This window comes from Carassius gibelio, chromosome B21 (assembly GCF_023724105.1).
Source record: "Carassius gibelio isolate Cgi1373 ecotype wild population from Czech Republic chromosome B21, carGib1.2-hapl.c, whole genome shotgun sequence".
Taxonomy (NCBI): domain Eukaryota; kingdom Metazoa; phylum Chordata; class Actinopteri; order Cypriniformes; family Cyprinidae; genus Carassius; species Carassius gibelio.
The window spans coordinates 14,993,181-15,020,941 of NC_068416.1; the positions used below are offsets into that span (position 1 = coordinate 14,993,181).

The 27,761-nt window shown below is 37.4% G+C and overlaps 3 protein-coding genes and 1 non-coding gene across 7 annotated transcripts in view; 3 read left to right on the top strand and 1 right to left on the bottom strand.

Annotated features, from left to right (window-relative positions):
• Nucleotides 1-4,231: 4,231 nt before the first annotated feature.
• Nucleotides 4,232-6,926, top strand: cd248b (CD248 molecule, endosialin b). The gene has a single exon (XM_052587412.1). The coding sequence runs from the start codon at nt 4,483-4,485 to the stop codon at nt 6,523-6,525; it is 2,043 nt and encodes a 680-aa protein (XP_052443372.1). The 5' UTR covers nt 4,232-4,482; the 3' UTR covers nt 6,526-6,926.
• Nucleotides 6,927-8,133: 1,207 nt separating this feature from the next.
• trnas-gcu (transfer RNA serine (anticodon GCU)) lies at nt 8,134-8,215 on the bottom strand. The gene has a single exon. It is a non-coding gene; the product is annotated as a tRNA-Ser (tRNA).
• Nucleotides 8,216-9,102: 887 nt separating this feature from the next.
• On the top strand, nt 9,103-11,264 carry LOC127985390 (deoxycytidine kinase 2). The gene is made up of 7 exons (XM_052587390.1): nt 9,103-9,324; nt 9,889-10,004; nt 10,122-10,315; nt 10,413-10,560; nt 10,661-10,776; nt 10,866-10,965; nt 11,088-11,264. Exons 1-7 carry the CDS (start codon nt 9,231-9,233, stop codon nt 11,112-11,114), a joined length of 795 nt encoding a protein of 264 aa, XP_052443350.1. The 5' UTR covers nt 9,103-9,230; the 3' UTR covers nt 11,115-11,264.
• A 1,935-nt stretch (nt 11,265-13,199) lies between these two features.
• Nucleotides 13,200-27,761, top strand: part of LOC127986618 (ankyrin repeat and KH domain-containing protein 1) — a 52,749-nt gene continuing 38,187 nt past the window's right edge. For 3 of the 4 annotated variants that reach the window (XM_052588925.1, XM_052588927.1, XM_052588928.1), the window contains exon 1: nt 13,207-13,669. In XM_052588925.1, coding sequence (XP_052444885.1) covers nt 13,394-13,669 — 276 coding nt within the window. In that variant the 5' untranslated portion in view covers nt 13,207-13,393. Of the gene's footprint in view, nt 13,670-27,761 lie in introns of all 4 variants that reach the window. The other variant, XM_052588926.1, reaches the window with a different exon arrangement.

The window sequence follows — 27,761 nt, forward strand, 5'->3', positions numbered from 1 at the left end:
AACCTCTGACTTGGAACAAGCAGCTGATGACAGAATGAAATATAAGCTCGGCCTGTGTGCTGAATTAGAAAAGAATTACATAAGAACCCATAAGCTTCCAGGTTTTCCAAACCTCTTTTCCACCAACAGATATGCCTTGTATATTCTCGCAAGCCCTTTAAAACAGTCCAAACGACCCATTAGAATCTACAAAAATACAGAAAGGACATCCCAAACCACCCAAGAGTCACTGTAGCAATATTTTCCTTTTTATGTGAGCTGTTGGAAATTAAACATCCAAGAGGTCAGGGGCATGATAAGGTTGAAGGGTCATCCAGGGTTAGAGAGTTGAGCAGAAAGTCCTGCTAAATCACTAGTGCAGACACCTCTAGTGGCTTTCTGATCTCTCAACGCAGGGTGTTGAGAAAATGGGAGACAGGATGTTAAAAGCAACCCCCCTTCAAGAATGCACAAACACCGTTTCCCAGCATTCCTCATCGGGATATTCCCTTAGGGTCCATCAATTAAGTGCATACATCGGGTCCTTCATGCTCAGATGGGGGCAAACACTCTACAACATCCTTTGTTAGTCATACTGAATTTAAAGCTTGACACAGTGGGTTGTAGAGTTGTGCTTTTAATTAGTATGTTGACTTAGTGGAAACATTTTTAGACAAAACCAATTCAATAAAGGCCACATTTAGAAGTACGTGACAAGATATTGAGTAATTATGACTTAGACTCTGTCTGTCTGTTCAGAATAGGGTTTGGTACCATTCACTTTTTAACTGGTACCCAACGGTACCCTTTTCAGTACTTTACTCTTTGTGTAATAACAAAAACATTTATTTCAGTGAAAAAATAAAATATAAATGTCCAAACCTCAACATTTCCATTTTTCTGAAAATCAAATGAAGGCATTGCACATTTATTTTAAATCAGATGATATTCAAACCTTTTTATTTTTTGGCAAACAAACTGAGGTTAAGGCTAAGGCTAATATTATGCTAATAATTGTATTATTGTTTCTACAATTAAGTGATTCATCTGGTTGTAATCTTTATTTTTATCATTTAATTATTTTTTTAAATGTGATTAAAAAAACTGAATATTTAAAGATGTACATTATACATTACAAAAGTAATACAAGTGTAATATATTTCTGTTACATGTTAAACCATACTTTTATTTTGACATGTTACCATGAAGTTTCTTTGTGTAAACAGTATGATGATGCTTGTTTTCTCAAATGAAAAGCTTTGAACATTTCAGCTTGCCCTGTGTGTTGTTTGAACGAGATGCAGGATTGAAATCACGTCTAGGGTTGGGTATCAAACGCTTTACTTTTAAGGGTAATGTTACCGACCGAATTGTGTTGGTACTACTGAGTACCGATTCAGATTAAGTCAATCAGTGACAAATTTTGGTACATTAGAATGCATCTGGGCACACACGCTACAGGGAGAGAGAAAGAGAAAACCTGTTTATAACGTTACCCCTGCAACTCGTTCAAACAACACAGAGGTTTGGAGAGACATGATAGTGAGTATCATTTTAGGTCAACTATACCTTTCATATTGCTTCAGCTAAGCAATATCAATTGTGACGCTGTCTGCTAAAGTAATTTTTTGGTGATTTACTGTTTTCTATAAAATCGTCCTTCATAAAACGTTTATTAAAGGGATAATTCACCCAAAAATTCAAATTATGTAATTAATTACTAACCCTCATGTCGTTCCAAACTCATAACTCTTTTTTTCAAGAAAAATGTAGGCTATCACTGTAAGAATGTAAGAACCACTTGGTTAATGTTTATTGTGTTTGAAACATTTTCCCCAAGAGGCTTAAAATGATAAAAGGCATATATAATGTTAAGATCAAGAGAATAAACATAAAACTTGCAAAAATAGTTTCATCTGAGGTTGTATCCTCAGGATAATATCTCCAGTCTGCAAACCTAGGTCAGGAACTGACCCTTTGTAACACTCATGACCATTATTTATTTGTGTTGAAATACTAGACATGGGATAGAGCCAATCTGATATTAGTGACCAAACAGCATAACCCGGTTGTCTGAAAGCTGTGCACACAATGAAATGAATAGGCAGTTGAACTACTGCTATATCACTTTAATATGGATTTACTAAGCTTGTAATGTTGCATATCGTAGATAACTATCATACACTACAAACAAACCCATAAGTACAAAAAGCTTCTCAATTGACTGTGATTGACTGTGTGAACTTCAAGCTGTACAGATTTGACTGCTGAAATTAAGTGATTTTGGCAATACAATCAGTCTGTTTTACTGACAGTCATTCCCCAAAGTGGTGGAAAGAATTGTTCAGCTGATACTGTTTCTATGCGTGCCACAGAAAAGTTCCATGCTATGAAACACAAGAACAGTTGTGTTGCTTTAAGCATCCAGGCTTTCTGAACTCTATTCAGGGAGCCTTATCTTGCACAAGCAAAGATGTAAATCTCAGCTTTTAATGTCGAATAGCAGGCAGATGTGCTCTCAAAATAGGGATTGTTTAAAAGTCTGGAGAACTGAGGACAAAAAAGGCATATGTAGAATAGTGTGATTTGAGGGTTATTTACATAAAATCAAAAAGGTACATTTTTCTGCTGTATTTTTTTTTCATAGAAAGAATTTTTCCATGTTTTTGCAGAATACATCTCTGTTCCTTCTATTGGTCTCTTCTGCATGAATATTTATGAGATTATTCTGTTATTTTGTCCTTATAATAATAGTTATTGTGGGAATTTTACTTTGGTCAAGTATGTTCGAGTTAGAAAGTCCACACCAGGGCAGACCTGTTTAGATTGGAATAGGTAAGTACGATTTTTGCTATGGATTTCAGAAAGGTTTATTGTTTGATTTAGATTCGTGAGTTTGTAGAGACAAAGAGTGAGTGGGGTTATTCCAAGTTCTGAAGTAATGAAGTGCAGGCTTTGCTTAAGTAAGACCGCTGATCTGCTGACTTCTGTGCTGATGAGGATTAGAGATGACAATACTTGATATTCTTGACCTCAATGTGGATCAATGTTGCAAAAATAAAGAATGTATCGACAACCGGATATCTAACATTTATAAGGGCCTGAGTTTGAATTGGAGAACATTAGGTTGTGGTCTTGGACAAATACTTCTCTCCTGTCTTAAAGGAAAAGCCTTGACCCTTTGTGGTTAAGTGGCTCCATGCAATTGAGAAGAAGGCTCTGACCACTGCTAGGAAACCTACATATTCTCACATTTTTATAAACTTCTTTACACCTTGAATCGGTCCAACAGCAGTCAGAGCTCAGCTTGTATTTCTGCTTTTACTATACTTACTATGTTTTTGATTTATCTAGAAGTTTTAAAGAGATGGTTAACCCAAAAATGAAAAAGCTGTCATATATTACTCAGCCTAATGTCGTTCCAAACCAGTCAGACCACTGTTTATCTTTGGCACACAAATTAAGATATTTTTGATGAAATCTGAGAGTTTTCTGACCCTGCATAGACAGCAACACAACTGAAACAGTTAAGGCCCGTAAAGATAGTAAGGACATCATTAATAGTCCATGTGACATCAGTGGTTTAACCTTAATTATTAAGAAGCTAAGAGAATATTTTTTGTGCACCGGCTCCTGCGTCAGCAGCACCACAAGCATGACTGATATGCAACAAAAGAAATAGTTGAATAAAGTTGTTATTTTTGTTTTCTTTGTGCACAAAAACTAATCTGTAGCTCCATGACATTACAGTTGAATCAATGATGTCTCATGGACTATGTCCTTACTAACATCCTCATGATCTCCACATAAATAACTTCCTTAGGTGACATATAATGAAACTTGCATATTCTCTAATGTTTAGCTGCTTTCTGTTGTTTAAAGGAATCTAAATGTATCAATAAAGTGATGAGACAGAGTAGCCTATATGAAATTAAGTTCAATATTTTTAAGCCAATGCATCACTTCCAATGAATTTCATATAAAAAATAAATATGTTAAATTCATTTAAAGTCAAGGAACTGTCTGAGCAGCTTGTGCAAAAATGAACAATACAAGAATGTGAAATCTGATCAGGATGACCCAAGATGAAGTTTTCAGGTTGGCTGGATGGATGAATGGATGAATATGTGATCGTGACTGTTGTAGTGATTGGACGAGTGAGTAGAGGATGGGGGGCTAGGGGAGGACTTGTTGGCGGGGTCACAAACTATTTCCTTAAACAGACTTATGAAAACCATACGGCACAAGGGAAAACCATAGGCCGAATCTCCCTCCACCACTCAGCACACTCATTACCCGCCCCCTCTTCCAATAACAAACGCCTGTACCCTCCTTCTCTGTCTCTCTGCTGCAGACAGACTGCAGACAAAAGTCATCTCTTTAAAGCAGAGAGACGAGAGGTTTGAAAGAGCTCCTAGGTAAATTTAAACATCTAATTAGGTAAGAAAAAACTACAGGCAAGACATAAGAAATACCTCAGCTGTAGAAAACAAAAAAACAATTATGGGAAACAGGACTGTTAGAAAATGCTGTGCTGTATATCCCTGTCTTTTCTTTGGTCTTCTGTATTTGTATTGGTGTAAGGGAGTCATAGGACAAAGCTTGCAGGAGCAGGACGGCGTGTGCAACGCTGAGGGATGCTATTCCATTCATCTCCAGCGCAAGACATTCAGGGAGTCCTGGAGGACCTGCAAGGATAAAGGGGGGAACCTGGCTACCATTAAAGGACCAGAAGAAGCTTCCATGATCCATGACCTCCTATCGTCAGGGGTCAGACGTGGCTCCCGGCCCAGGATCAGGTTGTGGATTGGCCTCCAGCGACAACCTCGGCAGTGCTCGGCCACGCGCCCTTTGAGGGGCTTTACCTGGATCACTGGGGATCAGGAAACGCAGTATACGAACTGGCAACGTGATGACTTACCCAATGCTTGTGCTGCTCACCGTTGTGTGGTCATTACCTACAACACGGCTGACAAAAGTGGAAATGACAAGAACAACTTCAAATGGCTCGATGGATCTTGTGCAGTGGCTGTGGAAGGTTTCTTCTGCCGCTACACCTACCAAGGGATGTGCCCAGCTCTTCAAAGAGAAGGAGGGGGTCCTGCACTCTACACCACCCCATTTGAACTGGCAAGTACTATTCTTACTCACATCCCTTTTGGCTCAGTGGCAACTCTCCCTTGTCCCGATGGTGGCAAGGAAGACCAGTCAATACTGTGCATGCTGAGAGAGGATAGAAGTGTTGGCTGGTCAAAGGATGCACCGCTCTGCACTGACACTCCGATAGACTGGTGTAAACAGGACAATGGTGGCTGTGAGCACTTCTGTGTGAACTCAGATACTCATTACTACTGTGAGTGCTCTGAGAATTATGTTCTGGCAGAAGACGGAAAGACCTGCCAGTTCTCGGATCCCTGCCATAGTGCCAACTGCGAGTTTGAGTGTGAGTCCACTCCTCAGGGACATCGCTGTAAGTGCCCCGAGGGGTACCTCCTGTCTGGTGATGGTCAGAGTTGTCTTGATATAGATGAGTGCTTGCAGAAACCATGCCCACAGGAATGCGTCAATGCACCTGGTACTTTTGAGTGTAGATGCAACGAGGGCTACCTTCCGTCTGAGTTTGGAGAATGTGTGGACGTGGATGAATGTATGGAAGGAAAATGCGTTCATATCTGTGAGAACTCGATTGGTTCCTACACGTGCCGTTGTCACGAGGGATTCTCTCCACTCGAAGAAAATCCAGATCAATGTGAAGATATTGATGAGTGTAAAACTCCAGATATTTGTGACCAGGTGTGCAAAAATAACCAAGGTGGATTTGAGTGTCAATGTGAGGAGGGTTATATGCTGCAAGAGGACAACTACTACTGTCAGCCAGTCAACGAGGATAAACATGTGAAGTCTGAATCAGCTGATGCAACACTGAATGGTCCCAGCTTGCCTGAACTGATGACAGATGCCAGCCTTCTGGAATCGCCAACAAATTCCCCAAGCATAGAGTGGCATCCGACTTACTTGAGCTGGTTTACGGAGAAGACACAGGAGGGATATGTGACCACTCAGGAACCTGATTTAATTGAGCATGCATCTTCGAATTCACCTTCATCAAACTTTTTGATGGATACTACAACTTCAGATGATTCTCATCAAGATGATGCACATGAGGAAGAAATATCAATAGCAGCTGGTGATACAGCAGATGTAAGGACTTCAGGAAACAAAGGAGCCTCGGAGGCTTCGACATCTGTTTCAAAGAGAAAATGGGATTTTGTCATGCTCACTCCTCCAACATCCCAAATACCAGAAGATACACTGGCATCAGGAACAGAACAGCGTCCAGGTGATAGGAAGAAGCATGACAAAAGCTGGCTGCTTGTGGCACTGCTGGTTCCACTATGTGTTTTTATTGTGGTCATGTTAGCGTTAGGCATTGTTTATTGCACGAGTTGTGCTGTAGAGCCACGGAACAAAAGCATCACAGACTGTTATCGCTGGACCACCACCTCCAAGCCTGAAAAATCAAGCACAGCAAATTCTCGAGCTTGAGTAAACATGACTTTAAAATAATAATAATAATAATCAGCAATGACCCTGGACTTCGTCAAGCTGTTTTAGTGTGATCACACTGATGTCACTTTGGTATTCTGTATGTTCCTGTGGGATATTAGGGCAAAATAGTAACCAGGTGCACAATCCAACATTTAGACATCATTTTCAGACAATGGAGAGAATATCAATTATTATCCAATGGAAGTGGAGCAGTAACCCCCAAACTGTGTAGAAGAAACATTTCATGGAAAGTAGGACAGAATTCAAACTGAATTTAGCATGCATCCCTTTTACATATAATACAATGAATGATAATTTTTATAAAGCCTACGAGTATAAATACTATATATATATATATATATATATATATATATATATATATATATATATATATATATATATATATATATATATATATATATATATATATATATCAACATTGTTAATTAATAGGCTAATTATTGTTAATAATTGTATTTGTTCCACTCGCACAGTTTATGCTACAGCACCCCCAACAGTGAGGTATGTATCTACAGCTGTTTTAGAAACTTAAGGCTGTTTTGATCAAGACATTTACACATTAGAGATGAAACACATCTAAGTGCATCAGTTTAACTAACAGTTACTATCACTTCATTTAATTCAGGAAAAGTTTTTATGGAGTCTATTAGATTGTGGCATTTGGATCAGATATACAGTAATACTGGAGATTATTTTATAAAATTACCCATTTTTATTTTAGTATTTTCAACATTAAGACAGATTACGATGAGAAATAGAAAACAAGAAATAGAAATAGACAGCTTCAGTTTTGGCTTCAGTGAAATTGAAAATGTAATTAAGCAAGAGAATAATAAGTATTCCAAAATGATTTGAATTGTTATTATTCAATTATAATACATCAACAACTATTTGTTTTAGCACGCAATTTTTTTCAATGTATTTTTTATTGTATCCCACTAAAGTGTTTAACAAATACTAGTGATATTCAAATAAATCTCACTTGCTTTCACTAATAAAATTTGATCAACACGTTTTGCAGTTCAGATTCGCGTCTGCTTTGATAGCAGCGAGGAAACGACAGTTGGCCGCTTTGTGTTGTACTGGCACAGTCCCACCGGTAGTAGTCCCTGTCTGATATTTGAGTTATTGTATGTGTCTTTTACAAACATGATTTATGACGTGATTTATAACGTGATTTTAATAAAAGCCGAACTTGCACTACGTCATAGTAGTTTTTTTCCTAACCATGTGTTGGAAAAGATTGTTCTTCACTCTTTGAAAATACTGTAAAAGTAAGCTATTTTGGAGTCTGGTGGAGCAACAAAAAGCGTGAAACGGTCTGGTTTGTTTGTTTGATGACGTCATATCATTATCATACAATGACCGACATAATCAGCCGAAATATTTGTCTGAATGTATATAAAACATCTGCTTTTAACAGTAACATAACGCATTTGTGTCTACGTGTGGTCTATGGGTAGCTAATCAGGAATTGTTTTAGACTGAGTAGCGGCAGAGAATCATTCTAAAATAAACATAACAAACAACAACTTCCGTTAGCAGTGCAAATGAATTTAATTGACACGTGAAAAACGTGACTTTCGACGAGGATGGGATTCGAACCCACGCGTGCAGAGCACAATGGATTAGCAGTCCATCGCCTTAACCACTCGGCCACCTCGTCGTGTAACTACCATATATGTACCCTTATGTAAAAAATATTACACATATACGACATATTGACTAGTCCACTTTACTGAATAAAAGTAAATACAATTAACTTAAGTTGTTGAAGCACCTTTGTGTCCGTGACATTTTGCCGAATCAGTATCACACACCTGTTAGTGCTCGTTACCTGACAGATATAGTGAGTACACTGCTTCATTTTGTACGTAATGGAAAAACACACTACAATATATAATGATCGCTTATTTCTGTTATTTTACGTGGTTAAACAAATGTACTGGAAAACATTTTGCTTGACATTGGTTATGTTGTGGTTACCTGCTGCCCTCTGCTGGTCAGCCCTCTGCTGTTAGCCGGGTGTACTTGCACAACTGGCCACGTTGAGATACATAATAATAGCATATAAAGGCAAATTGTCTGTCATTATTTGTTTTTTTATAAAGTTATATACAAGTATATATAAGTTTTTTTTTGCAGGGTCTCGGCACACCGTTTCAATCAACTTAAAAAAAGTTTCAGTGTATAATTTGTAATATGTCTTCATATTTTAGTCATGTTTATGTTAGCTAATTATTGTTACAGTAATGATAATTACCTTGTACATTTATTGTGGCATAGTCTGTCAAAAGTTTGAATCTTTCTGTCCACATCTGCGATTACTTACCATGTAAATCTTTGGAGATTTACTTAATTTAAAGGTCTGAAAGGTGCATAAACGTAATCTTGCATCATGTTCACAAGATAAAGAACAGGAAACGTCTCAAGAACAGACTCAGCAGGTTGTAAACGTCAACCAATGAAACAGAGCCTTTTGTAGGCTTGGCCAATCACGCGATGAATTTACTGAAGCCCTGCCCCGCGCCGCTGACCATGTGAAGGCTTGCCGCGAATTTCAACCAGTTCAAACTGTTTAGGCGCGCGCGGCAGCATTAAGCTGGTCTGGGAGACTTTTAAAATTTATATTGTTTCTTGTTTCTTGTTCTTGTTTATTTATTTAAGTGTCTGTTACAATAATGGCTACTCCTCCCAAGAGATTTTGTTCAAGCTTTGACGCTGACCTCAGTTTCGAAAAAAGGGCATTGAAAATCTCAATAGAGGGAAACATTGGTAAGTTGGATTAATTTTTGTTTAATCAGCAAAACAATATCCATAAAATAAAACGCACTTAATTTATTACCTAGGTGTTGTTTACACATTCATTTTATGAATGTTCGAGTAATATGCTTGATAGCTTTTTTGTATTAAATACAGTAGTGCTGTTGGCGCCAAATACTAACGTTATGTTGAGTGAGCCTTCACAACCATCAATTATTATTAATATTAGACTGAATTGTTTTTAAATAGTCTTCTTATACACGTTTGGTAATAGATTCGCTAAAAATATTTTTTAACGTCCTGATACTTTTATTAATAACTGTGGAACTGTTGACAGCTAAATGATGATATTTTATTACATCCAGACTATGCTTTAAAATAATATCAACAATAACAATCATTTAGTTACCATAGTGTTTTAATAATAAGTCAAACTCTACAACAATTGGTTTAAGCATGCTTTTTGCAATTAATGCCAGAAATAAACAAAAACATCTAGTTGAGATATGGTTATCACAAATTATGATTGTTTGTATTGATGTTTTTTATTTTAAAACATTTATATCTGTGCAACAGCGGCAGGGAAGTCAACTTTTGTGCGTTTGTTGGAGCGGGCGTCAGAAGAGTGGGAGGTCATACCAGAGCCCATTGGGAAGTGGTGCAATGTACAAACCACAGAGAATGAGTATGAGGTACAGACAATATGTCCCTCCATATACAAGATATTTTATTAAGGAAGTGTCTTCAAACTTAGTCTCAAATGTTAATGTGAGTGATTTTTAATAACACATTCCTTTCAATCCCTGTAGGAGCTCAGCACGTCCCAGAAGAGTGGAGGCAACCTGCTGCAGATGTTATATGACAAGCCCAGTCGCTGGTCTTACACTTTCCAGACCTACGCCTGTTTGAGTCGCGTCCGTGCACAGCTTCAGCCTCCTTCTGCCAAACTTCAGCAGGCAGAGCAACCGGTCCAGTTCTTTGAGCGCTCTGTCTACAGCGATCGGTACATACATTAAACAGATCATCTGAACAATTTGGAAAAGAGTTTAAATATGGCGTGAAACTGAAAAAACTAAAAGTCATATGTTTTAATTCTCCAGATATGTGTTCGCCTCTAACCTCTTTGAGTCTGGAGATCTGAATGAGACCGAGTGGGCCATTTATCAAGACTGGCATTCGTGGCTCCTCACTCAGTTTGAGTCCCAGATTGAGCTTGATGCCATGATCTATCTTCGTGCTGATCCCGAGGTACCACGCAGCTTCTTACACGGTGCATGACCTGTAGTAGTATGAAAGTGACGTAAACGCGAGTATTTTATGATGTATTGATTAAACACATGATCTGCAGAGGTGTATGCAGCGTCTTCAGTTCAGAGGACGAGAGGAGGAACAAGGGATTCCCCTGGATTACCTGGAGAAGCTGCATTATAAGCATGAGTGTTGGCTGTCCAATAAAACCACAAAGTTAGTGATCAGTTAACGATTTGGTGAAACTTGTATTTGAACTGTTTTCGGATGTTTGATTATCTAAATGGGTATCTTGTCATATACAGGTTGGATTTTGAGTATCTTAAAGACCTTCCAATACTGCTCCTGGATGTTAATGAGGATTTTAAAAATGACAGAATTAAGCAAGAAGATATTGTTGATAAGGTACGTATATAATGGCCAAAAATGGCAATGTTAGGAGTTTTGCCTCATAGTAAAATGTTTCAGAACCGCCATGTTTGGGCTTGAATTTTAATTCAGGTTTTGCACTTTTTTCTTTCTTTCAGGTGAAGAAGTTTTTAAGCACCCTCTAGCCTACAAGCATACATTGATGTGTGTCAATCATGGAAATTAATCGATGTGATCAAATTAATGAATTTGTGATTTAATTATTTTTTGTTGCTGATTTCATATTTGGCGTGTACATATTTATTTTGTTGTATATTAAAACACTTTTTACAAAACAGTTTTAAACTTCTCTGTAATGGACAAACAAGATATGTAGTTTGAAATAATAATTTGCAGAGATTATTTATGTGCAGTTCGTGATGCGATCTGAAGACTATTCTGTAAGTGAAAAGTTGAGAGTTAATCTTACAGAATTCCCACAGCCATGAAAAAAAATGGAAATTTAAGTGTTTACAAAAAAAGATACATTGAATAAAATTTATAAATAATACATTTAAAAATCCTAAAAAAAAAAATCCTGTTATCCTCTATATTTTGTATACTGGAAATTGCTTTGTGAGGGCAGTCTGTAAAATAATATTTTTAACAAATAATCTTTTCCTGTAATTACAAGCAACTGGAAATGTCATGTAAATGAATTGGTCAAGTGTGTGGGAAGAATATGTGCTGAAAGATGTACAGCTCGAATAGGGGGAGAAAAATAAAACCGTTTCATAACCATTAATTTCTGACACAATTCTCTCCACTTTGCTTTATGAATAGTTACCCAAACTCTTGCTCCTACAATACAGGCTGTTTGAATGCTGACTCGCTCACCAATGAGAACCTGCGTTTCTGAGCTCGTCCTTGTTATTAAGCTTTCATAATATTCAGCTTTCATGGTAAATTTGGGCAACCCATTGAAGTCTGGTTTTAAGGTTAATTTTGTCTAATTTTAACAGGTTAAATTTATCTCAAATTATTTTCTAAATTTTTGACATACAAACCTTAAAGAAAGATAATTATGGTATATACATGTGTCAATCTAAGGTATATGTATTCATATTTTAGTCACTTGAAGGGTCTGAACAAAATGTCAAACTTTGTTAATGACATTATGAATTCACCTAAAACACCAATATCTGCAGTGCAAATGTTTGTGACGAGTGGAATAATAATAAAAAAAACACGTGAATAAACTCAAATGTAAATATACATTTTTTTTTTTTACAATGTTAAAACAAAGCAACATTTATCAAAAAAGAGTGCTTCAAATAATAAAGCTGAGTGAATGTTTTTGGAGCTTTTAAATATCATCTCAACTGAATTTGAATTTGGATATTAATGCAGGAATAAGTTTGAATATCTCCTCTAGTAGTTTTCAGTTTCCCCTGCAATGAAACGGCTTTCAATGGACTCTCAATCACAATAGCATTAATATTTTAAATCATAAATCATTTTTTTTCTATGATTCAAAGGGACTCATAGCTTCCATACTAATACAAAAAAGAGAAAGTATATTTATGTTGAAGAATATGAAAAAAGTATTCCCATGGAAAACTAAATTTTCCTAGGAAGAAAGTACAGTATTGCCACTAGATACAATATATTTTGATCTCTACTCCACATTTTATAATGTTTGCACAATATTAGATACGTATCAAAATAAACTACAAGTCCCATAACTAAACCTTTCACACAAATGAGTTATTGCTTCACTCTCGGTCGCGCCCTCCTATAAACCTACTGTTATTGACACAGTTGTCCCTAACATGTTAAATACGTATTGCCAAATATCGGACGCAGGGATGACAGACTTTTTGACAGACGATATTTTTGAATATATTATATAATAGAATATATTCATAATTTTTTATGTTATTAAAATTAGTGACCGACTATTCTGGTGCAACTTCCATTGCATTACAGTAAACACGACACCTCTAAAATTCACAAAACTTGCTAAAATATGATTCTGAAAACAAATTAACCTCTACTTTCTCGAATAAGACAAAAATAGGCGTATCGAGAGGGCGGGAATTTGTGACAAGCGTGCCCACGTCCAATCGTCTTTACTAAACGATGTTCCTGGCGTTAAATCTTAAAGCCCTCTTGTAAACCAACCTTGACGTCGCGTGCTTTCGCTCGAGTAGCGTGTGTTGCAGCCAATCGGGTTCCAGAACTTAACCCTCAAGCCCAATAGCCTTACCATATTTTGAACAGGGGCGGGACAATACACAAATGGAACGAAGTAAGGGTAGGTTGTTAGAAAGTTAATGGCTTGGGGGAAAGAGATTCTCTTCTCGCTTCAGGAGAGTTTGAGGATTTTCTTGAAGTAAAACGTAATTATTTTATAACAGTATAACCCCAAAGAAAGTGAAGAGACGACATTACCTTCACATACAGACGTATTATTTAGGAAAGTATGCAGGATGCAGTAGCCGGGACGGCAATGCTGACGGACGGCTTCGAGGACGAGATTGACTCGGTGACTCCGCGTACCCCTGCGTTAGGGATGGGGGTTGGAGCTACGCCAGGAGCCGGACTCGGGGGCCTTGGGATCGGCGTCGGGGGCAAGAAAGTCCGCTTGTTCGGCGAGGCTGGCGGGCCCACCACAGACAGACTTGATTTCAAACTCACAGCGGCCGCGGTGCTGTCGTCGGGCCCTGGATCCGGCAGCGATGAGGACGAGGTGTCTGAGGTGAGCGCGAGTCAGCCCGAAGGAAAGTGTGTGAGTGTGTTAGCTCACATGCTAACTCTAGCTAGCTTTAACAGGCTTCATTCCCAACCCTCCAAAACCCTGGAATTAATCAACTCGTCTAGAAAGGCCGACTTATCACGTCACATTCTTGGCAACATTAATACAACAACAATCTCGCGGGGTGCTCTGTTAGAAGCTATTTTAACTGCGTTTTTCGCGACCCACGTTGCTAGTTGCGTTTCTAAATAGCTAAAATTCGGGCAAGTTAGCTTAGCATTAGCACGGGCTCACAGACGAAGGCTGCGATTTGGGCCTAAAGAGAACATCAGGGGGCAACGCCGTCGTCTGCTAACGTTAGTTAGCCATCCCGAAATCATTTCCCCTTGTTCAGCAACTTTAAAGTGTATCTCGCCTCTCGTCGCGTCTTAATGACAGACATTTAGAATGATCTAGAAATGTAGCTAGCCTGGAAGCTAAGTGAATCTTGGTACGTAACTAAATATTACCTGGAAATATTAGCTTTTTAGCAAAGCTTATCTGCGTTCCTCGCCAGGCCTTTGCACTGTTTTGGTAAACTTTATGCTCTGGCTTGGATCTTGACATATGTGTTATTTGTGAGTGTAGATGCAAGATGTTACAACGTTCACATTAACCCGAGTGTCAGCACTAGCTCTAGGGCTTAAGTAAATCTATCCCCACTGCAGCTTCTGAAATTTCACGGGACGCAAATGTTGAAACAGCAAGATTTAAGTTTAGATGTTGTCCTCCTCGGTGTCAGTGGAACTATCATTTGCTATTATGATAATGAAGTGTGGAGCTGGGTTTCAGGGCGACTTGTCATGCCGGTAAAATCAAGATGCACCTGTTAGGTCCTGTACATGTTTATTCTTAATCCATTTAGGAAGTTTTTCTAAAACTGCAGCTACTTGTAGAATCAAGTGTGTACTTTCATTTTTTCCAAGGTTTTGTGATTGTCAAACAGAATTCACCTTTGTTGACACATGACAGGCGCTTTCCAGACAAGAATTGCATGATGAAAAATTAATGCATGCTTGTTGGGGTGGGTGATATGACAGAAAGCAATCACTATATGAGTCATTTTATTTCATGGTAACATAACACAACACAGTTGTTTTAGTATATGATAAGGATGTTGCGATTATCAATAGGTGGAACTGAAATTATTCTTAATGCCGAATAATTATATCACAGCAAATACTAAAAATGATCTGATACCTATCCAACACAAACCATAGGACAATCTAGCTTAAACCATTGCCTAAATGCTTGAATAAAATGTTCTCAAACTGAAAACAAGCAAATAGTTTGTAATTAAAGTAAAACAATTTATGAGCAATAGAACAGACACACATGAAATTAGTGCTTAAAGCTAAATTCAGGACTTTTCAGGATTTTGTTCATCTGCTTCCTCTTTTAAATGCAATGCTGACATCTCAAAATCTAATTAACAACTGATGCAAAGAACACAGTCCTAGCCAGCATTTTTTCATTTATGATAATCATTGCACTCGGATATGTCACAAAATGGAAGAAAAGGTCACCGCTTGAACTTCATCGTGACGTTAAACTGACAAGTCTTAAAAATGTGTGCAGATGCTTTCATGGTGACGCATATCATAACTGCGATCTCTACCAGATTTCTCCAGGGTTATCGTATATACCAGTATATCACTCACCCTTAAATAGTTGATCTACTACCAAGCATGCAATCTTATTTAAAAATATGTCTTGTTGGTTGCAGATAGGTCTTTATTAAAGTAAATGACCGATGTCAAATTGAGTTCTCGGGAGCATACATGCCTGCAGACTTGTATTCTCTGGTATTTTAGAGCTGTATGTGACCCCCCCCGTCTGGAGTACAGGGGTGTTTCTGTTGCCTTTTATAACTTGTAATGGGTGCCCCCCACCACCCTTGTATTGTTGGTATTTGTTTGGAATTCAGGGGGGAGGGGTATTAAAGTCAGTGGAGGTAGACAGAGAAGATGACAGGCTCAGGTAGGACCCGCATTCCCACAAATTCAAGCATTCTGTTTCCAGTTCCTGTTAGGTCACCATACGTCATGAGTCAGTCTGCCCTATGAACTTCAATTAGTCTAAATATCTTTAGAATTATCTGAGAAACAAGTTTAGTCATTCAACCAAGTGTATACTGAATCATGGTACTCAATCTGACCTGGATTGCTGGACCATGTGATAAATTGTTACATCAATGAGATTACAGAGCAATTGAATGGATTTTTAGTTATATTTAAATTCTTGACATTCTCCTTGCTTGTTTTAGTCCTACTTTGAATTCCGTAGTTTTCTGTAGTCATAAATTTGCATAGCCAGGTTCAGTCTTGTAGCTTATTTGTGTGTTACTTTAAATTGTGACATTCAGACGTGTTCTCCCTCAATTGCTAGCTATAATGTTAAAATGTCATGGAAAAAACTAGTTGGACTCAGTTGTAATGACTCAATGTGAGTGTGAAGAATTTAAAAAGATTAGTCTGCTTCTGGGAAGCCTTTATATGTTCTACATGTACAGGCACATAAATTATATTCTGGGTTCATTCAGAGACCGTTAAATCAATATCAGAGTCGGACAAATGTCAGATGAAATGCTTGTAGAAGACAATTGGCCTTTTCTGCCCTTATGTTAAAATACTTTTCTTATGAGAAGAGAAAAAAGCATAGCGTTAAAGTTTGTTACATTTTCAAATTTTGTCCTTGTTTACTGAATCCCTCATTAGGATCCTTTCATTCTAATGTTTTAAGTTTTTGCCTTATGTTAACTTGCAAGAACTACCCTTTTATCTTCTAAGCGTTTGTTGCTGTGTATGGTATATTCCCATCACATATTTAATGACCAACACACAATTCACATGACTGGCCTATGACACAGCATGTGTTTCTTAATTAATTGCACATTGCCGTCTGAAGAGGAGTCAACTGTACAGTTGCTACATGTTAACTCCCTGTCTTTGGGGAAAACTGTAGATATAATCATAGCAACGAACCTGCCAATAGGGGCTGGCTGATGTGGCCAAAATATTATCATGATGCTTTTTCCATATCATGCATTATTGATTCTTATCATATTCATTTATTGTTAATAGGGGAAGAAATGCTTTCTAGACCATTTTTAGACCTTAAGAGTGGATGCTCACAATTAAACTTCACAGAAAAATATAGGCCTACCTATTAATTTAAGGACCCATAAAATCCATTTTATTTACACAAAATTCTGTGTTCTGGATTTTTTATTTTATCAAATTTCTTCAAATGTCTTAATTAAAATCAGACTTTACAAATATATAACTGTTAATTTACAATAAAAAAAAACTCTTTTTTTTGTCAAATAAGATTCTTCACAACCGAACCATATTAAAACATAGTTGAAAAATATATAAGTTGTATGATATTCCTTAGAAATATTATTATTACCTTTTAGAAGTACATTTTTAGTATACAACCATAATATATTTGTTATAATTTCTTCAAGTTAAAACAAACTTCAGGTTGTTGTGAAGATCTTTAAGTTTGAGAGTGTATTTGACAGTTTTTCCTCATTAAATGGTGAAAAGCTTGTGAAGTGACTCTCAGAGCAGCTCCTCATATATTGAGGCTGCAGACACTGAGAACACTGAGCGTTACATGTGTTTGAGTTTGTGTAGTAATTGGAACTGTGCCATACATTCACACATACCCTCTACCCCACTAGATTAGGTCCTGTGTAGTTCAATTTAGGTTTTCTGTGGCTGTTCAAAAACATTTTACTATCACAAGACTTTTCGTATATGATCCTCTAAGTAGATTTTGTGGGTGCATGAGATTTCTTTTTTTTGTAAGTTGAGTGTATTTAAGTGCAAGCGTTAGTTTTCCTGCTGTATGGGCAAATTAAGTGATAAGATTTAAATGCAAAGTTTCAGTTAAAGTGGTTATATAAGTCTTAAAGTTTGAGGCTGTAGATGTAGTGACCATGCTGTTGCTTGAGAAGCAACTTCTCTTTATGACATAAGTTCAAGCAGCACATGTGTTCAGACCAGGTTGTGTGCATAACATCATGATTAACTGGTATTTTGTGGTTTCATCTACTTGTGCAGTTCTGTTTAATAATGATCCTTTATAGACTTGTTGACAGGGGTGCACATCATTTTTTCAGCCTGGTACTCCTAAGAGAACCTGGAGATTTGGTTTGGTAATCACACTGAATATACTGCAGGGATGTCTAGGGATGGGTACCGAGACCCGGTATTAAACTGGCCCCGGGGCTAAATTATGAAAGACCGTAGTATCAGTAAGATCTGACGGTACCGGTTCTACTTTCGGTACTGGAGGGGGAAAAAAAGGAGTTTGCTTAATGTTATCTTGCACATTTTATCTCACCAAACATTTCTAATTTGCGACATTAAGACGTTTGTCTGTGAAATCTGCGAGATCTCTCATGCGTGCCGCGGAGACTGTTTGTCAGTCACACACACACACACACACACCAAGAACGAGTGCGGCGCACACACACGCATATTTACGCGCTCAAGTTCGTTATTTCAAATGTAGGTGCACGGTATGCGCTCAAAATAGTAGCGACGCGGTCGCAACGCGCATGCGGTGCAACGAGCTTGTGCGTCCGCACCGCATCGAGTTAAAAAATCTAAACTTTTCAGAATGCAGCAAGCGCACCGCATGTCATGTAGTTTCCTCACCTTTTCCGTAACAACATTGAAAGCTCAGTCAAGATGAAGGAACAGCTGATAGCTTTATGTGGATTTTTAAATTAATTTAGTAGCAGAGCTACTGCAAGCAGTTTTTAGTGCTGCAAATTCGTTTATCCATTGCTGAAATTTCCGCGTCTTCATGGAGAGAGAGCAGGTCATGGTTGCTTAGCAACGGTAGAAGTCTCAGGAGCACAAGTGCCCGAAGGCTTTGGGGGGCAAAAAATCAGAAAGCGGCGTGCCTAGTGTTTTCCACGCGTTTTTAGACGCAATATGTGATGAGATATGTTTAGACGCGAAGGGCGGAAACACGAGCAATCTGTCAAAGCATCTTTCAAAAGTGCATTATGTTGCAGACAGAGAAATGCAAAGTTTTTGACTGCCTAACACAATACAAAGTAACACAACACAAAGTACCAATAAGAATACCGTTAAAGTACCGGACCGTTAAGCAGTATCGGTAAGAGTAGTAATACCGTTAAAACCTTAACGATACCCGTCCCTAGGGATGTCCCGATCCGATCCATGATATTGGTATCGTGCAGATACTGGCCCAGAACATGAGATCGGAGGGGAGAAAAAAATGATCCGATACCTATCCAACACAAACCATAGGAAAATATAGCTTAAACCATTGCCTAAATGCTTGAATATTAGCATTTCCCTTGTTGCGACATCCAGTTCAGCATACAGCCTGTCATGTAATAACAGTAGTAGCCAATTATAGTTGCATGAGGATGAGTTAGCTAACTTAGACAATAGCCATGTCAGCGGTGTGGAAGAATTTTAACCTTAAAGATGAAAAAAGTCCAACGGTCGAATGAGCCGTTTTCCGTTTGAGCCCCTGCCCCTTTGAGGTCAGATGCTAAAGTGCCCTTGCGGTCCGCTCTGCCCTCGGTCTGCTTCCGAGAAAAGGGGTGTGCGATATGAATATTTTGATCGTGGATGATAATGTCCACATGATTTGCTTTTGAATAAAGCCCTACTGGTTATTTAACACTGAAGGTTTTAAAGGGACAGTAGGCTACATGCAGTCGACTGTAATAAGAGATAGTTCACCCTAAAATTTAAATTGTCATTGTTTATTCACTCACATGTTGTCCCAAACCTACAGTATATTAATTTCTTTGTTGTGCTGCACACAAAAGAACCTGTTTTGAAGAAGCTGATTACCAAACAGTTGCTAGTTCACGTTGACTTTGATAGTTGGGGGAAAAGTACTCTGGAAGTCACTGTGAACCAGCTACTGTTTGGTTTTCCACCTTCTTTCAAAATAGAGTTTATGTTTAGCAGAAGGAAACTCATTCAGGTTTAAAACTATTTTTGTGTGGGTACCCAAAGATATAAAAAACAAAACACTAACCTATTTTAATTTTTGGGTGAATTATTCGTTTAATGTTAACACCAAATACAAAAAGAAAAAAAATCAATACTCTAGACTGAAAAACTTTAAAACTGTTGCTTTAATAGGATCAATGTACAGTATATTGTTTTATTTTTACTCGTTCATTACATTTTTTAAATGTTCCAACTAAATACTTTTGTACCTGCAAAACACTGTTTATTTTTATTTGTGTATTATGTGTATTTGTAATGTCTTTTGTTCTATTTTTTTATTACAAAGATAAAATGAAAGATCTTTTATCTTTACCTGCTTTTTCATATTTTGTTACCTTAATGTAACAAGCTTTGTCTCTTTTATAGGGATATTAGTTTATAGATCATTAGGCTATAATGTTCAAACAGATTGCAAAATTGAAAAACCAACATGACAAACAATTATGATTAAAATCATGATATTTTTTTAAAAAAGATTTGTCATTTTTGCCATATTGCCCACCCGAACAAATGAATACAACCCCCCCCCCCCACCCATGCCGCTGTTTAAATTGTTTTAACTTTAAACCTGTTGGTAGCTTTAAGTACTGAAGTACTTTTTTTTTTTTTTAGTGTTTGATTAAAGGGTGGCAGTCTTTCTTAATCAACTTTTGTTGTGGACTATATACTGGAAGTATTTGTTCTCCATTTGAGTTAGATGTTTTTAAGTGGCTAAATGAGCAAAGTGCTTCCATTTATTTTATTATTAGCATTAGTTCAAGAATAAAATAAAAATATCAGATTGATATCGGGACCGGCAAATAGCCAAAGCTGCGGCATCGGTATCGGAAGTGAAAGTGGTATCAGGACATCCCTAATATAGTGTGACCCATTAAATATAACTATTAGGGATGTCAATTTTCGATAACTTCCATGATCGATCATAGTTTAAATTAACGATCAATTAATCGATTAATCATTCACCTTAATGCTGCAGCAAGCAGTGACTGCTATGACAGGATCTGCAAAAGCCACTTGAAAAAAAAATGCTTTCTCACTTGAATTAAAGGGGTTTTAGCCTGAATAAAATGCTAGTAGCAGGATTATAAAATTAATAGATACGATTATGATTATTTGATAATATGAAGAGTGCATTGTACATTTGAGATCATTTTACTTTGTTGAGCTGAACGTGCCTTTTTAAATGGTTTCCTGGCACTTGTTGTTGTATTTTAAAACACAATGTTTTCAAATGACATTATGGCATTTAAAATAAAATGATCCCAAACGTAACTGTGGCACGTGTGGCCGTGCAGTCAGAGAACCGCTTCCTTCGGCGCTGTTGCAAAACATACTGTTACTCACATCAAACATTTTTATGTGAGTATTATGACCAGTACTTAAAGCGTTAGTTCACCCAAAAATCTAAATTGTCATTAATAACTCACCCTCATGTCGTTCCAAACCAGTAAGACCTCCATTTATGTTCGGAACACAGTTTAAGATATTTTATATTTAGTCCGAGAGCTTTCTGTCCCTAAATTGAAGCTGTGTGTACGGTATACTGTCCATGTCCAGAAAGGTAAGAAAAACATCTTCAAAGGAGTCCATGTGACATCAGAGGGTCAGTTAGAATTTTATGAAGCATTGAAAATACATTTTGGTCCAAAAATAGCCAAAACCATGACTTTATTCAGCATTACCTTCTCTTCCGTGTCTGTTGTAAGAGAGTTCAAAACAAAGCAGTTTAGTGATATCCGGTTCGTGAATGAATCATTCAATGTAACCAGATCTTTTTGAACCAGTTCACCAAATCGAACTGAATTGTTTTAAACGGTTCGCATCTCCAATAAGCATTAATCTACAAATTACTTAAACTGTTAACTTTTTTAATGTGGCTGACACTCCCTCTGAGTTCAAACAAACCAATATCCCGGAGTAATTCATTTACTCAAACAGTACACTGACTGAACTACTGTGAAGAGAGAAATAAAGATGAACGCCGAGCCAGATAACGTACAAAACATTGACTCGTTCACAAGTCAAAAACCGGTTGCAGTTTTCGGATCACCAGTAGTTCTTTCGGACAGTTTGATTCAATGAACCGGTTGAAGAAAATGACGTAATGGTGTCATTGGTGATGATTGCCCTTGATCCAAGCCTTCAGTTTAGCCGCGCTCATAAAATTAGCATAGAATCGGTTCAGAATCAATCACCAAAAGAATCAGTTCGGTTCAGGCGCTCTGTGTGTCATTCTGCTTCATGCTGAATCACACATGTGCAGTATCATCAGCTCCTCGGTTCTCGAATCGGACGCGTCTGACAGAAACGGTTCTTGACTCAAGAACGAGTCAGTCTTTTGTTTGTTATCTGGCTCAGCTTGTGTTCATCTTCAGTTTTCTTCACAGCAGTTCAGTCAGTGTACTGTTTGAGTAAATGAATTACTCAAGGATATTGGCTTTCGACTTCACTGAGTCTTATAGGCGTGTAAAATTGCTGGTATTTTCTGTCTAGCTTTCGCAACGCATACTGCACTTTCGGATTTCTTTTTCTTTTTCTGCTTTTGTTAGATCTATATTTTTTAATTGTTTATTTTAATTAATAGTGTACATATTTGGTTAAAATCGATTCCCTATTTTCATTTTCAAAACTTTTTTTGGTTTGTCCGATCGAATGTGTAATCGATTTTCAAACTAAAAGTGACAGCCCTACTTGTTTGGATGTAGCATCTTTTCTCGACCCTCTTTCTCTCGCTCTCGCTCGCTCACTCACACCCTAAGACAGATGCTTCCCAGAGTCTGAGACCAGAGCACAACAATTCCAGCCATGCCACAACCCTGCACATTCAAATGCTCCTGTATGCTTTTAATTACTCTTGCTGCAGATGGGTTCTGCTTGACCACGCCTGGCCTCGCTGCCTTACTCACCCTGCTTTTTGGGTCAGCTGCTCTTTTTGGCAGCCCTTTGTATTTATCTCTTCTGAATTTGTTTGACTCCTCCCTTCTCGGCCTTGAAACTTCAGTATGCAGAAAGGGTAATCTCTTGACATAATTATAAGTACAACCAGAATAGTGTGTTTTGCTGCGTTTCTGGTCATGGCCTCGGCAAGAACCATGGTCTCATAAGTTGTATTGATATTGTTTAAGGCTTGAAATCGAAAACCGATTCTTTCCCATTTATTTACGTTCTTTTCCACAAATACTTCAAGAATGTGTGCGTCCTTCTGCAGATGTGGGTGGAATGTGGTACTAAGCTAAAGTATGCAGAATAGGCAACAGAGATTATTGTCATGAAGATCAATGCATGTTTTACTGGTGGTGATGAGAAAGTCACATGATAAACCAAAGCTCATCACAAACAGCTTTTCTATGAGCTCAGGAGGTCTCATATAGAAGGTGCACAATGCCATTCACACAAACACTTATCCCCATCATGCTGACACACGATACTTAAATGATGCAATGAACATTCTTCTGACAACATGAGATGTAAGATTTAAACCATAAATGTGCACAACTGATGAGGAAAAAAAAAACTAAAAAGTATGTTATTTCAATAAAAAAAAACAACCCATCAGATATGAAGTATCATGCAGGGAATTCTGGGAGTGTCAAGTTATGGTTTGTCACTGTAGATTATACAATAACTTTGATTCTCACGTCCAAAAAAAGTTTTTTAACAGTATTTTACAAGAATTACAGTTTGTTTTTATAACATTTGAAATTGGCTAATAATTTGAAAGCTTTGTGAATTTACTCTGTAGTTTACATTTGTCTGTAGTTTCTTTCTCAAAATAACTTAATCTATAACGGAACTGTTAATGAACAATAATTATTAAATTCCTTACAAATCAGTGTGCAAGAGCTCAGAGCAGATCCTCCTGCTGTGTGTTGGTAGTCTAGAGCTTTATCAACAGTTTGCACTGGCAATATAGCAGACAGATTTTAACTGAATAGAATTTGATTGAAAGCATCATATGTCTCCTGGTCTGTTTACATTCAGCAAGTGCTTACAACTGAATTATTTAAGCATGCTTGTCTGTTTCCTTTTTATTATTTGCATTTCAAAATCAAAGTAATCCTACATCAGACATTGTTTGAGCACCCTCAGATGTCATGGTGGCTTTGAAGGGTTCTGTGGCTTACCACAGGAACAATTAAAAACTCATACAAGGTTACTGTTATATATTAGTCTGAAATGAATGAGTGACATTTACTATTCATTTTGATTGATGTTTGAAAGCATCACATCAATGCAAAAGAAAATGTAATAGTATTTATTGCAATTCTCATATCAGTATTTAAATTCTTAATATTAGCTCAGTGAACTTTATCTACACTCATATGAGCGATGACCTAAGTTCATATAGTATGATATGAGCTCTGGACAGATCTTACTGTGGACAAATATTGTTATAAAGATAAAAAATACACAATAGTTATTTCAGCACAAAAAAAAAAGTATTGTTCCTGTTACTTTTAATTGTAATATTATTTTACTGTTAAGGCTGATTTATACTTCTACATTGGACCTATGCCATAGCCTTTACGCTGCAGGCTATGCATCAGTTTTCATTTATACTTCTGTGTCGATGAGAAGCATTATAGCTGTGACAGCGACAAATAAATATCAAATCATTAAATCATTATTTAAACCTACAAAAGGAACAAGAGAAGATTGCATTCTTTCCATCTCCACAAGGACTTGTACCACGGCAGATCAACATTGTCGCAGACAACTACTGATGTATAATGCTGTGTAGTATAATACGATACTTGTTCTTTGCTTTGTTTTATTTTATATAAATAAAACGTATTATAGAAATATAACTTATTATAGCCACATGTGCCACAGTTGCGTTTGGGATCGTTTTATTTTAAATGCCATAAGTCCCTTTCACACTGCACATCGGACCCAGCAAATTGCCGGAACATTGCCGGGTCACCTTCTGTGTGAAAGCAAACAAATCCCGGGATTGATTCCGGGACTGATCCCGGGTTGAGGACCTAGTAACATTGCCGGGTTCAGTCCCAGATCTGCACTGTGTGAACAAAAGCCAGATCTAATACCATGTCATAGTGATGACGCACGTTATCGCGCGACTTTTACCAGTTGGTTTGAAGGCAGATCAACGTTCGCAACGAAAAAATATGTGCAAACTTTAATGAAGCAGAGATCAGTTAGTTCCTCACTATCCTCGCTGACACTGAGATCGTTCGCTAGCTTCAGTAAAAGTTAATGTGCTTAGCGTTTTCGACTCGTTCATTACATGTCACACCCTGATGTCACGTGTATTTACAGGACCTTTACGGGTTGTGTGTGAAAGCAAAAAAAGGGAATTGTTAGATTTTTTTGAAGTGGTGCACGTATAGAGGCTACAGCGTTGGTCCAAAGCATTAATTGGCCTTTAATGTTCTTGCTGTGTTTTTTAAATAAATGCTGATTTTTGACCATATTCACCTAACAAGGCCCAAAAATCCCATAAAAGCACCAACAGGAGTGGAGTGGTTATTTCCAATAATGACTAACACAGTCTAAAAAGAGCTAATTAGTCTAGAGTTGCAAACAAGCAGAAATGATGATAAACCTTGAATGATTCAGTTATATATTGTCCTCCCAAAAATGTTGCCTTAAAGGGAAGCTACTACAAATTCATATGTAATGAGGTAATGCACAAAAACAAAACTGTCCTTGTCTTTTAATTTGCTGATATTTTGCTGTACATCTTAAGTAAATCCTCACAGTAATTTTTTTTTTTTAACACCTAAAGAGGGTTTGCGCTAGTGTTGTCAAAAGACCTGGTACTTCGGTACCAAGTCGGTACTAAAAAAATGAAAGTTACGCTACCAGGTTTATTTAAGTGCCAGTGGTACAGAGTCGGTCAACCCGGTTCTTGATGTGCTATCCGAAAGGTGCAGAGATGCGCTCTCTTCATAAAAGCACCGAGATGTGGCGACATTTAAAGGCATGAAACACAACAGACTACCAAAATTGTTTAAAGACTGACACCAAGATCAAATAAAAGTTCCAGAAGGCAAGATTCATTGTTTATCCCATACATTGATTTATTTGTAGCGGCCGCCACAATATCAAAACTGACCACCACAAATAGATTTTCCAAAAGGCTTTGACTTCATTTAATAAATATTAGCACTGCATGTGTCAAAGTCGAAACCCTGTGCGGGGGTTTTTATATCACTGAAGGAATATTTCTGAAGGAAACGGACGGTCTTCTGAAAATTATGGATGTGATTTTAATTTCATCTGGCAGCATTTGTGATTACAGCCGTTACCGGGGGAAACCTCTATCTCTCCCATTCTAGCGGCGCCTCCTGCTGACAGAGAATGTGTGTGTGTGTGTGTGTGTGTGTGTTTATATATATATATATATATATATATATATATATATATATATATATATGTGTGTGTGTGTGTGTACGAATAGTGTGGTATTCACTGGTATTGCTACCAAATACTGTAATTTTGGTACTGTGACAACATTAGTTTGTGCTAGTACAGTCTGTTTGTAAATCTGTCCTTAGTGAGCTTTAAAATAGACTTCATTCAAACAATCCTACCAAGTAGCTGTCTATCTCGGTCTGTGACCGTCATGGGATCGGAGTTCAATTTAGCTGAGTTGGACCTGGCTGAACTTTTGATGTCCCTCATATTACCAGTATAAGATTTAAAGGTTCATTGCTAGGAGATGCTTTGACACAAGTCTGTTTTTATATTTTTCTTACTGGTAGTAAAATCTTGTAATCCCATTAATCTGTTAATCACAAATAAGTGGAATGATCATGAATTTTAAGATTTATTTTTGTCTTAAAAATTGTAGTATATTTGTACTTTCAGAAAATGCTTCTCATGGCTTTGGAGAGCACTGTACCGTTCTGGTCTTTCCAGGCTCCATCACCGAACTCCTGCCTATGCTCACAAGCAGCCTAGTAACTCCCAGTAACAGTGTGGGTCGCCCTGTAGTGGGTGTTAAGGAAGCTGTGTGGAGGTCAAGGGCAAAAGGGAGAGAAGGAGGGGGAAACCTGCTGATCAGCTCATCTTAATGCTTACAGTAATTCCTCACAGGCTCAGGGCCTAAATAGCACACAGCTCTTTCTCCCAGCTGCGTTTGAGAGAGGGGGGGGGGGGGGGGGGGGTTAGACCTAATGGCTGATGTGAACTTTGCGACTAGTGCCCTCACTTTTGTTAATTACCTGTTCACTTTCAAGGGGACACACTGGGACTGTTGTTGTTTTTGTTGTTGTTATTTTGGCTTGTATTGGCTTTGTATTATTCTATTAGACATTTTAACACTTAAACAGTTTTGTGAATGTTCATCTCTCTCTGTGTGTGTATATAAAATATACACACTAGGACTGTATGATATTGGAAAAAAACTGACATTGCAATATTTTGTTTCTGCAGTGTATATTGCGATATGAAGAAATCACTATATTTGCGGAAGAAAAAAAATCTATGATTGGGGTGAATTTGTAGATGGGGAAATCAGCATAGAAAATAAATTACAAGTATAGATACATAATACAACAAGATACAAATGAAATAAACCATACTTTATATTTTTAAGTCTAACAGTATTCAAATTGAATAATCAAATGTAAAATAACACTGTATAGTAGGAGTGTGCAAGAATCTAGCTACATGATACATATAACGACACGGGTTGTGATACGATACATTGCGATACTGTTAGCAAGGCGATATATTGGGATATTTGTTATTTTAGGAATAGGATATATTTTTAGAAAAGCTGCCATTAGAAGCATACCACCATATGCAAACCTTAGCAAAAAATCAATACGCCTAAATAAATAAAAATGAATTAACCAGAACAGTGGGATTTGCAATAATCATGTAATGTTCTGTAACATTCAGTGATATTGAACCACTTTTTGTGCACTATGTAAAGTGGAGAAATTAGTTAAAAGTGTAATGTATAAATTAGGGATGTCAACAATTAATCGATGATCGATTAATTGTCGATAAGAGATGCAATCGATTAAGGCTATCGATGGTCGGTTAACCGATTCAATGTTGGGCTG